The following is a 12,239-nucleotide window of genomic DNA, read 5'->3' on the forward strand; positions in this document are numbered from 1 at the left end:
GAATTTGACGAAATTGACAAAGTGGACCAAGTTGACAAAGTTGACGAAGTGAACGAAGTGGACGAAGTGGACGAAGTAGACGTAGTGGACGAAGTGGACGTAGTGGACGTAGTGGACGAAGTGGAACAAGTGGAAGAAGCAGAGTAAGCAAAACAAGATGAACAAGAAGAAGAAGTGGAAGAAGAATAAGAAGAAGAAGTGGAAGAAGTGGGAGAAGTGGACGAAGTCGACAAAGTGGAAGAAGTTGAAGTGGACGAAGTGGAAGAATTTGACGAATTTGACGAAGTAGAAGAAGTGGAAGAAGTGGAAGTAGTGGAAGAAGTTGAAGAAGAACAAGAAGACAAAGTGGATGAAGTGGAAGAAAAAGAAGAAGAAGAAGAACAAGAACAAGAACAAATAGAACAAGAAGAAGAAAAAGAACAAGTAGTGGAAGAAGAACAAGAAGAAGAAGTGGATGAAGTTGACAAAGTGGACGAAGTTGACAATGTTGACGAAGTGAACGAAGTTGAAGAAGTGTACGAAATTGACGAAGTGGACGAAGTGGACGAAATGGACAATGTGGACGGAGTGGACGAAGTGGAGGAAGTTGACGAAGTATACAAAGTTGACAAAGTGGAAGAAGTGAACGAAGTTGACAAAGTTGACGAAGTGGACGAAATGGATGAAGTGGACGATGTGGACGAAGTGGACGAAGTAGACGTAGTGGACGAAGTGAAAGACGTGGAAATAGCAGAATAAGCAGAACAAGATGAACAAGAAGAAGAATAAGCAGAAAAAGTGGAAGAAGTTGAAGTGGACGGAGTGGACGAAGTGGACAAAGTGGAAGAAGTTGAAGTGGACGAAGTTGACGAATTTGACGAAGTGGAAGAACTGGAAGAAATGTAAGAAGTGGACGGAGTGGACGAAGTGGACAAAGTGGAAGAAGTTGAAGTGGACGAAGTTGACGAATTTGACGAAGTGGAAGAAGTGGAAGAAGTGGAAGTAGTGGAAGAAGTGGAAGAAGAAGAAGAAGACGAAGTGGATGAAGTGGAAGAAAAAGAAGAAGAACAAGAAGAAGAACAAGAAGAAATAGAACAAGAAGAAGAACAAGAAGAATAAGTGGATGAAGTGGACGAAGTGGACGAAGTGGACGAAGTGGACGAAGTGCCGAAGTGGACGAAGTGGACGATGTGGACGAAGGGGACAAAGTGGACGAAGTGAACAAAGTGGATGAAGTGAACGAAGTGGACGAAGTGAACGAAGTGGACGAAGTGGACAAAGTGGACGAAGTGGAAGAAGTGGAAGAACCAGACTAAGTAGAAGAAGATGAACAAGAAGAAGAATAAGAAGAAGAAGTGGAAGAAGAATAAGAAGAAGAAGTGGAGGAAATGGGCGAAGTGGAAGATGTTGAAGTGGACGAAGTGGACGAAGTTGACAAAGTTGACGAAGTGGACGAAGTGGACGAAGTGGACGAAGTGGACGAAGTGGACGAAGTTGACGAAGTGAACGAAGTGGACAAAGTGGACGAAGTTTACGAAGTGGACGAAGTGGGCGAAATGGACGAAGTGGACGAAATGGACGAGTGGACGAAATGGACGAAGTGGAAGAAAAAGAAGAAGAAGAATAATAAGAACCAGAATAAGAAGAACAAGTAGAAGTAATGGAAGAAGACCAAGAAGAAGAAGTGGACGAAGTCGACGAAGTGGACAAAGAAGAAGAAGAAGAAGAAGAAGAAGAAGAAGAAGAACAAGAAGAAGAAGTGGAAGAAGTGGGAGAAGTGGACGTCGTGGACGAAGTGGACGAGGTGGACGAAGTGGACCCAATGGACGAAGTTGACGAACTGGAAGAAGTGGATGAAGTGGATGAATTGGAACAAGTGGAAGAAGTAGAGTAAGCAGAATAAGATGAACAAGAGGAAGAAGTCGAAGAAGAATAAGAAAGAGAAGTGGACGAAATGGACGAAGTGGAAGAATTTGAATTGGACAAAGTTGACGAAGTTGACGAAGTTGACGAAGTTGACGAAGTTGACGAAGTGGACGAAGTGGACGAAGTAGACGAAGTGGACGAAGGTGACGAAGTTGACGAAGTGAACGAAGTGGACGAAGTGGGCGAAGTTGACGAAATGGACGAAGAGACGAAGTTGGCAAAGGGGACGAATTGGACGAAATGGAAGAAGGTTAAGAAGAGGAAGAAGACGAAGTGAACGAAGTGGACGAAGTTGAAGAAAAAGAAGAAGAAGAAGAACTAGAAAAAGAAGAACAAGAAGAAATAGTGGAAGAAGAACAAGAAGAAGTAGTGGAAGAAGAACAAGAAGAAGTGGATGAAGTGGACGAAGTGGACAATGTGGACGATGTGGACGAAGTGTACGAAGTGGACGAAGTGGGCGAAGTGGACGAAGTGGATTTAGTGGACGAAGTGGAAGACGTGGACGAAGTGGATGAAGTTGACGAAGTTGACGAAATGGGCGAAGTGGACGAAATGGACGAAGTGGACGAAGTGGACGATGTGGACGAAGTGGACGCAGTGGACGAAGTGGATGAAGTGGAAGACGTGGAAGAAGCAGAATAAGCAGAACAAGTTGAGCAAGAAGAACAACAAGAAGAACAAGTGTAAGAAGAATAAGAAGAAGAAGTGGGAGAAGTGGACGAAGTGGACAAAGTGTAAGAAGTTGAAGTGGAAGAACAAGAAGAAGAACAAGAAGAAGAACAAGAAGTTGCGTAAGCAAAACAAGATGAACAAGAAGAAGAACAAGAAGAAGAAGTAGAAGAAGAATAAGAAGAAGAAGTGGAAGAAGTGGAAGAAGAACAAGAAGAAGAAGTGGACGAAGTGGGCGAAGTGGACGAAGTTGACGAAGTGGACGAAGTGGACGAAATGGACGAAGTGGACGATGTGGACGAAGTGGACAAAGTGGACGAAGTAGACGAAGTAGACGAGGTGGACGAGGTGGACGAGGTGGATGAAGTGGACGAAGTGGACTCAATGGCGAAGTTGAAGAATTGGAAGGAGTGGATGAAGTGGACGAAGTGGAACAACTGGAAGAAGCAGAATAAGGAGAACAAGATGAACAAGAAGAAGAACAATAAGAAGAAGTGGAAGAAGAATAAGAAGAAGAAGTGGAAGAAGTGGGAGAAGTGGAAGAAGTGGACGAAGTGGACAAAGTGTCAGAAGTTGAAGTGGTCGAAGTTGACTAGGTTGACAAAGTTGACAAAGTTGACGAAGTGGAAGAAGTGGATGAAGTGGATGATGACAAATTTATGATCACCGAAAAACGGCGCCACCAACTTGTTTAACAATCGGCAAGTGTGACCGAATCGTATCAAGTAATAAAACAAGGTAAGACCAAGTATCGTTTTCCCAAAGGACTCACAGCCTAGTTTAGCTATATGTTTTGTTGATTATTTAAGACTTAAGAACAAATTGATTGTAGGTTTAAATGCAAGAGACAGTAATTAAATATGTATGCATGAATTTGATCAATGGAGAAATACAGAATACAAACACTTCAATGAATTAGATGGATGAGTATGTTGTTGGGGTTATCAATTTCATCTTATCCACTCTCATATACTTTTAGGAATTCATCATTCTTATCATCAATGCTAATGCCACTCTCTAAATCACCTTGCAAGAAGGCCTATCCTTAATTATGTGTTCATACAATTCCTAGCATTCCTAGTAATTATTTCTTAAAGTGCAGGAGCTTAAAGGCAACCAATATGCTATTGGGAGAAATTCCCCGGATCTAGACTTCCATGTACGTTTCGACAAAATCAATAATCATGGCAATGAATGAGTTAAACAAAGCAAGCAATAAGCAAAGAGGAAAAACCCTAGCTAAAGATGAAAGAAAGCATATATCTTAATATAAGACGTTAAAATAAATTCCATATATGAGAGTTTCACAAGACTACATTGATTCCCCAACAACAATACAAGGTTTAGTTCACCATATTCATGGTGAAACTAGATGAATAATAATGAAAGAACGAAAGATAGAACCCTAGAAAGAGGAGGAGGTAGCCTGAGCATCCAAGATCTTCCTTCAAGGGATGGAAAAGTGAGTGTTTGCTTCGTCTCTGCCAAAGATACAAACCCTAGGATGTCCTAAAGCTTATATACTATTCTAAAATTACAGAAAATTAGGCCCAAGCCCAAAATAGTGCCGCTTACTGATAATGCTAAATTTTACCATATTTTAAGCATCATTTTAGTAGCAAAATCAACTCCTTTCTAACTTATAACTTGCTTAGTCCTCTTGTTTTGTCTTGTTTTCTATATATTTGTGTTTTTGGCTACCTTGATGTACTTTCATCAATAATCCCTTATTTTGTAGCTAAAAATGAGCTTGGAAGACTCTCCAACAAACGATAGAACTGGACCAAGAAATTAGCACGAAGAAATGCCATCAGCAGTGCAAGAACGCTCGTCCTAGGAGAGCGGACGCTCGTCCAGAAGGCAGAAGAACGGACGCTCGTCCAGAGTGGAAGCACGAGCGAACGCTCGTCCCAGAACAGTGGACGTTCGTCTAGGAAGGATGACGCTCGTCCCAGGACAGTGGACGTTCGTCCAGGAAGGAGGACGCTCGTCCAGGAGGACGCTTGTCCGAGGGCGCTCGTCCCAGAAGCGGGCGCTCGTCCAAGAAGCAGACGCTCGTCCAGCCAGGCAGAAGTGGACGCTCGTCCAGCCAGGCAGAGGACGTTCGTCCAGAAAGCTCGTCCAGAGGAGAGGACGTTCGTCCATGATAGGACGCTCATCCCAGGCAGAGGACGCTCGTCCAAGCCAGAATAGGGCGCTCGTCCAGATGCGAGAGGCTCGCGCCCGGGCGCGAAACAGAGAGGGCGCCCGGGCGCGACTTTTCGCCAGGTTTGAATTTTTACGAGAGCTTCGCGCTCGGGCGCAACTGACAGAGGGCGCCCGGGCGCGATTTTTACTGATGTGGCAGACAGCTTATTTAACCCTAAAACGCGAAGGGGAAGGGATCTTTTGCTGCCCAGACACGATTTCTCTCAATTGGAGCTCTTGGAGGCGAGCTAGGAGCTGTGGAAACAGTCCTTCTTCATCCTTGGGTCTTCTTCCTTCTCCCATTTCCACCATTGTTGTAAGCTTGAGCTCTCCATTCATGGAGAGCTAGTTTCATTATTGTTGGGGGATTGATGTAGCCACTGAAATCTTATGTAAAATACTATGTTTTGAATGAATTTATGCCTCTTTCATTGATTGTTAGTGTTTAATTCCTTTTCTTAATGCTTGTTGTGAAATTGCTACCCATTACATGATTTTAGGGTTTGCTTGATATTGGAAAATGTTGGGTAAATCTGGACTTGGATTAAACACCTAAAGGAAATAGTATCTAGGGATAGAGCTAGGACTTTTGGTTGTCTTAAGATCTCAATTCTTAATGCAGAAATAATTGTTAGGTTTTCCAAGGAATTGGAGTCTAATAAGGAAGTCTAGGCTCTCTCTACCAAGGAATTGGGTTTGAGTAATTTAGTAGATTGACATTGGCTTTTGAATGAAGAGGAAGTGATTTTCTTTACATAAGAGTGAAGTAGGTGAAATCATACCCCCAACAATACCATTCCATATCATTTCTAATCTTTCCATTTCCAAGTGTTTGAGTATCTAAGATCACTTTTATTAATTATGTTTCATGTTTACTTTATTTGCATAAAAACACAAATTATGAAGCATTCTTTAGTCTAAGTTAGTTGGAAATTATACGATTGTTTGGTGACACGAGTCTCTTGGGAAACGATATCTGGTCTTACCGGTTTTATTACTTTGAACGATTTGGTACACTTGCCAAAGAGTTAACAAGTTTTTGGCGCCGTTGCCGGGGACTCGGTGTTAGTACTTTACTGTTGTGTAATTCTTAACCAACTTAGGCTTTATTCTTATATTCTTTATACTGTGAATAAATTTGTTTTTATTAATCTTAAAGTTAATCTTGTGCTCTAGTATTGTTGTTTTTAGTGAATGCAGACAAAAATTCGTACTAGAAGCACACCATCACTTGAACCTCTTCTATTGGATCCTGAAGTTGAAAAGACAGTAAGAAGAAACAATAGCCAAAGAAGAAGAGAAAACAGGACTTCAAGAGACATTTCTCCTACACCTGTAACCTCTGAGCTACCAAACTCTCCTACAGCTGATCAGGAAATGGGGGATATGGGTGACAATATGAATGACAATGGTGATAGACAAGCAAGGCGCACCTTGGAAGATTACTCTACTTTCGCAGGACCGCTCCACTTTAATAGTATTGCTCGACCACAGGTAAATGCTGTGAACATGGAAATGAAGCCTGCTCTCATTCATCTGGTGCAGAGTAATCAGTTCAATGGCCTATCACACGAGAACCCTTATAATCATTTGGCAACTTTCTTGGAAATTTGCAACACTGTAAAGATTCATCAAGTGCCGGATGAAGCGATAAGGCTCAGCTTATTTCCATTCTCCTTGGGAGGTAATGCGAAGATGTGGCTGAATTCTTTCCCTGAAAATAGCTTTACTACTTGGGAAGATGTTGTGGCAAAATTCCTCAACAAATTCTTTCCACAGTCCAAGGTTAACAAAGGGAAACAGGAGATTTCATCTTTTCAGCAGGATGTCAATGAGACTCTGAGTCAAGCCTGGGACAGATTCAAAGGGCTACTGAGAAAGACACCCACTCATGGGTTTGATGAGCCTACCGTTCTCAACATGTTTTTGGTAGGATTGAGATCCCAAACCAAATTGATGTTGGATGCCTCAGCAGGAGGAAATATCCGCTGGAAGACTCCAGACGAAGCCCATGAGCTGATAGAGAATATGGCTTCTAATGACAATGAAGTGCAAAATGAAAGGGCTCAACTCGAACAAAAAGGTGTTTTTCAACTACAATCTCAGGACGCCTTGTTAGCTCAAAACAAGATAATGACTCAACAACTTGAAGCTCTCATGAACAAACTCTCTCAGTTGCCAAAAGAGCTCCAAAATGTTTCTCAAGCTCAACATCAAGGTTGTGAGTTATGTGGTGGAGATCATGTGAATGGTCAGTGTGCCATGCAAGCAAAGTCCCAAGGAGAGGTGAACTATATGGGTAATCAAGGTAGACAAGGTAACTACAACCAAGGGTGGAGACCTCACCCAAGCATGGGTCAAGAACAAGCTGGGCCATCAAATAGACCACCACAACAACAATATCAACAACATTCCTCTTTATTAGACAGGACCTCAAAGTTGGAGGATACTCTTCAGCAGTTTATGCAAGTGTCCATCTCCAACCATAAAAGCACGGAAGCTTCCATCAGGAATTTGGAGATACAAGTTGGTCAACTGGCCAAGAAGCTAGAGGAAAAGTCTAATAAGAGTTTTGGAGCCAATACTGAAACTAATCCGAAGGAAGAATGCAATGTAATCAGTACTAGAAGTGGAAAGGTATTAGCTCAGAGAGAGATGGAGGAAAAAGCAAAGAAAGATTATGAGATGGAACAAGTTAGTGGAGAGAATAATAAATTGAAAGAAGATGAGTCAGAAGAAAAGGAAAATGTTAGAGGAGAGAAAAAGAAAGAAGAGGGAGATGAGAGAAGAAAAGGAAAGGAAGTTGAGAAGCCTCTTCCCTATCCACAAATCTACTCAAGAAAGGAGAAAGAGAAGCAATTGGGGCGGTTTATGGATATCTTCAACCAGCTTGAGATCACCATACCCTTTACTGAAGCATTGCAACAAATTCCCGCCTATGCAAAGCACATGAAGCAATTCCTCAACAAGAAAAAGAGGTATTTAGATGAGGAAACAATTGAAGTGCAGGGAAATTGTAGTGCCATCATGCAGAAGACTCTCCCTCCAAAATTTAAAGATCCGGGAAGTTTCACCATCCCGTGCACCATTGGAGACCATGATATAGGGAAGGCTCTCATTGACTTGGGGGCTAGTATCAATCTGATACCCCTATCTATGCTTCAGAAGATTGGTGGTCTTGAAGTCAAGCCTACAAAAATGATGCTGCAGCTGGCGGACAGATCCATCAAGTATCCGTATGGTGTCATGGAAGATGTGGTGGTCAAAATAGATAAACTCCAATTCCCGGTGGATTTTGTAGTTATGGACATGGAAGAAGATGCAGAGATACCACTCATACTTGGAAGACCTTTCATGAAGACAGCAAAGGTTGTCATTCATGTGGAAGAAGGAACAGTGAAATTAAAGGACCAAGATGAGGAAGTAACTTTCAACGTCTTTGGGGTTGAGCAGCAAAATCATGAAAAAGAGACTAGTATTGAAGCCACTGATGAAATTTTATCAATCACTAGTCTAACAGAGCAAGCTGCCAAGTTGGTCAAGAGGAGCCTCAGCTGTTTATCCCCAAGAGTAAAGGGAGAGGAAGAAGAAAAGGAAGAAGAACTAGTTCACCAAAATTCTGTGAAAGCAAGCGATGAGCCCAAACATGGCAAACCAGTGAAATTCAAGAATAGGTTATGGGTCATCAAGAACATCAAGATAAATGGAGTACTTGAGATCGAGGCTCCATATTCTAGGAGAGTCAAGTTGGTGACTAGGAAATTACTGAGAGGATGTTGGTGTCATGACAAGAAGAGACACTGCAACATCAAGAATCAAACTTGAGCTTAATGATGTCAAGCTAATGACGTTAAACAAGCGCTTTTGGGAGGCAACCCAATTTTCTTACCCTTTTTACTTATGGTTGTGTGATTTTTGTGTTTTGTGTATTAGTAGCTTATGTTTTGCATGTTTGTGTAGTTTTGAATTGTTGTGATTTTTGAGTTGTAATGTTGTTTTTGTGGTTTGTATAAGTTTTATGTTATTTGTAGCTTGGTTTGTGTGTAAGTGCATTGAATGAAGGTCTAGAACCAAAAATCACATGGTGAGTGGCCAATTTCGTAGAAATCTGCATTATGCAGAAAACTGATATGGCGCCCAAGCCCCCCCTGCTGAGGGGCGCCCGGGCGCGAGCTGCACCAGTGGCCTCTGCACCAGATTGACTGAGTGGCGCCCAAGCCCCCCTGCACCAGGGGCGCCCGGGCGTGAGCTGCACCAGGGGCGCCCAGCACCAAAAATTCTGGTTCTGCACTTTTGTTTTCTTGATTTATGATGAGTTTCCCATTCTTTTGCACTCTTTCACACACTCCTTTTGATGTGTTGTTATTCCTTTTTGTGTTGTTGTACCTTTGGGAAGCTTAATTCTAAGATTTCCCTCTTTGTTCTTGTACTTTTGTCTTTGTTTGTTTTGGCTTTCATTGTTTTGTTTTTTTTTTGCTTTCTTTTGCATATTTCTTTTAGTTTGTTTTATGGATTCTTCTCTCCAGTTGTTGACTATGAGATACTAAGTTTGCTTTGAGCTTTGTTGTTACAGGATAAGATCTTCCTAAGGACTTAACAAGTTTGAAACCACCATTGGCCAACCTATGACTTGAAAATTTTGCTGCTCGTGTAGCATGGCCTGGGGGCCAGGCCCCTACTGATGGGGGAGGTGGAGCAGTTGCGGAGTATACTCTACTGTTGGAGGAAGATGTTTCAGATGAAAGTGAAGCTAGTGTCCTACACTGCTGGAGATGCAAAGAGTCCATTTTAATTCGGTTTTTCAGTTTTAATTTCCAGTTCTTATTTGCTTTCAGTATTTGTGTTTTTGATTTCTTTTTGACTTGCCTTGTGGATAGTTCTTGTGCAATTGGTCTGGTGATTTGAGTGAATCATATGTTAAGCTTGAAATGAATGCAAATCTCTTGTGCTTGCTCTTTATCTATGAGAATTGTTTTGAAAATCTGATTTAGATTATGTGGTTGAGCTTGTTGAACAGAGATTGTGGTTGCTTGTATCTGTTTAGATAGATGCTTGGTTTTAATTGTGATCAATATTCTTGGCATGATGTTTATCAAACTTTGGAACTTTGAGTAAACCTGTGAGATGTTGTGCCTCAGAGTTTATTGCTGAATGTTATTACTTTGGAATCACAGTTGATTTTGCCTAAGTTTCTCTATTTGAACTATTTGCTTGCTTGTTACAAATGATCAAGGCCATCTTGTTCTTCCACCTCTTCTACATTTTGAACCTAAAAGCCAATGTATAACCTTTGAACCTTAAAGAAAACTTTCTCATTCCCGAAACCTTAAGCTTATTGAAAAATCCTTAACCTCCTTACCTTGAGTTGAGATGATCATATATATTAGAGTGAGGAGAATGGTCTAAGTTTGGGGGAGTGTAAAAAGGGGAGCATTGAGAAAACAATAAGTTGAGTTAAAAAGAAAGAAAAGGAAGAAAGAGGAAGAAAAACAAAAACATGAATTCAATGACCAAGAGTTGGGAAATAGGTTGAGAGTGGTTTATTCAATTTTGGAGAAAAAGAGATACTATGTTATATCATGAATTAAATTGTTTGGTCTCTTATCTCAAGGTACTTTGTTGTTGAGAAAAACCAATTTTTCTTCTTAGCCCAGCCACAATACAAGCTTCAAAAAGTCCTTGTGATGTAACTTGCTTGTAATGTGTTTGAAATTGTTGAAACGAAAGGCAAAGTTTATTTGTGTAACATTGTGATATTTGAGAGTTAGACACACATCCTTATACACCATTGTGCTTGAGTGAAACACTTTCCTTGGTGAGGATTGGTTCCATGCACTCATTGAAAACATCTTGCCATGTTTGTTGATCTATCATTTGCATCTATCTTGTGACTTTTAATTTGTGAGCACCATGATTGAAGTTTAGCTTGTTAAGACTATATTGTCTCTTGAATGTGATTTATAAGTTGAGCAAGCATGATTGATTTTGTTTATTTGATTGAAACTATGCTTGACCAGCTAGACCATTGTGATTGAATTGTTTGCTAGGAGAAGTACTTTTGCTTGAGGACAAGCAAAGTTGTAAGTTTGAGGGTATTTGATAATGCTAAATTTTACCATATTTTAAGCATCATTTTAGTAGCAAAATCAACTCCTTTCTAACTTATAACTTGCTTAGTCCTCTTGTTTTGTCTTGTTTTCTATATATTTGTGTTTTTGGCTACCTTGATGTACTTTCATCAATAATCCCTTATTTTGTAGCTAAAAATGAGCTTGGAAGACTCTCCAACAAACGATAGAACTGGACCAAGAAATTAGCACGAAGAAATGCCATCAGCAGTGCAAGAACGCTCGTCCCAGGAGAGCGGACGCTCGTCCAGAAGGCAGAAGAACGGACGCTCGTCCAGAGTGGAAGCACGAGCGAACGCTCGTCCCAGAACAGTGGACGTTCGTCTAGGAAGGATGACGCTCGTCCCAGGACAGTGGACGTTCGTCCAGGAAGGAGGACGCTCGTCCAGGAGGACGCTTGTCCGAGGGCGCTCGTCCCAGAAGCGGGCGCTCGTCCAAGAAGCAGACGCTCGTCCAGCCAGGCAGAAGTGGACGCTCGTCCAGCCAGGCAGAGGACGTTCGTCCAGAAAGCTCGTCCAGAGGAGAGGACGTTCGTCCATGATAGGACGCTCGTCCCAGGCAGAGGACGCTCGTCCAAGCCAGAATAGGGCGCTCGTCCAGATGCGAGAGGCTCGCGCCCGGGCGCGAAACAGAGAGGGCGCCCGGGCGCGACTTTTCGCCAGGTTTGAATTTTTACGAGAGCTTCGCGCTCGGGCGCAACTGACAGAGGGCGCCCGGGCGCGATTTTTACTGATGTGGCAGACAGCTTATTTAACCCTAAAACGCGAAGGGGAAGGGATCTTTTGCTGCCCAGACACGATTTCTCTCAATTGGAGCTCTTGGAGGCGAGCTAGGAGCTGTGGAAACAGTCCTTCTTCATCCTTGGGTCTTCTTCCTTCTCCCATTTCCACCATTGTTGTAAGCTTGAGCTCTCCATTCATGGAGAGCTAGTTTCATTATTGTTGGGGGATTGATGTAGCCACTGAAATCTTATGTAAAATACTATGTTTTGAATGAATTTATGCCTCTTTCATTGATTGTTAGTGTTTAATTCCTTTTCTTAATGCTTGTTGTGAAATTGCTACCCATTACATGATTTTAGGGTTTGCTTGATATTGGAAAATGTTGGGTAAATCTGGACTTGGATTAAACACCTAAAGGAAATAGTATCTAGGGATAGAGCTAACTTTTGGTTGTCTTAAGATCTCAATTCTTAATGCAGAAATAATTGTTAGGTTTTCCAAGGAATTGGAGTCTAATAAGGAAGTCTAGGCTCTCTCTACCAAGGAATTGGGTTTGAGTAATTTAGTAGATTGACATTGGCTTTTGAATGAAGAGGAAGTGATTTTCTTTACATAAGAGTGAAGTAGG

At 41.8% G+C, this 12,239-nt stretch overlaps 1 protein-coding gene across 1 annotated transcript; it reads left to right on the forward strand.

The window, feature by feature from the left end:
• Positions 1-5,955: 5,955 nt before the first annotated feature.
• On the forward strand, positions 5,956-8,586 carry LOC148201644 (uncharacterized). The gene has a single exon (XM_088109454.1). The coding sequence runs from the start codon at positions 5,956-5,958 to the stop codon at positions 8,584-8,586; it is 2,631 nt and encodes an 876-aa protein (XP_087965580.1).
• The last annotated feature ends 3,653 nt before the right edge of the window (positions 8,587-12,239 follow it).

Source organism: Vigna umbellata, chromosome 3, assembly GCF_029865625.1.
Source record: "Vigna umbellata cultivar VRB3 chromosome 3, Vumbellata_1.0, whole genome shotgun sequence".
Taxonomy (NCBI): Eukaryota; Viridiplantae; Streptophyta; class Magnoliopsida; order Fabales; family Fabaceae; genus Vigna; species Vigna umbellata.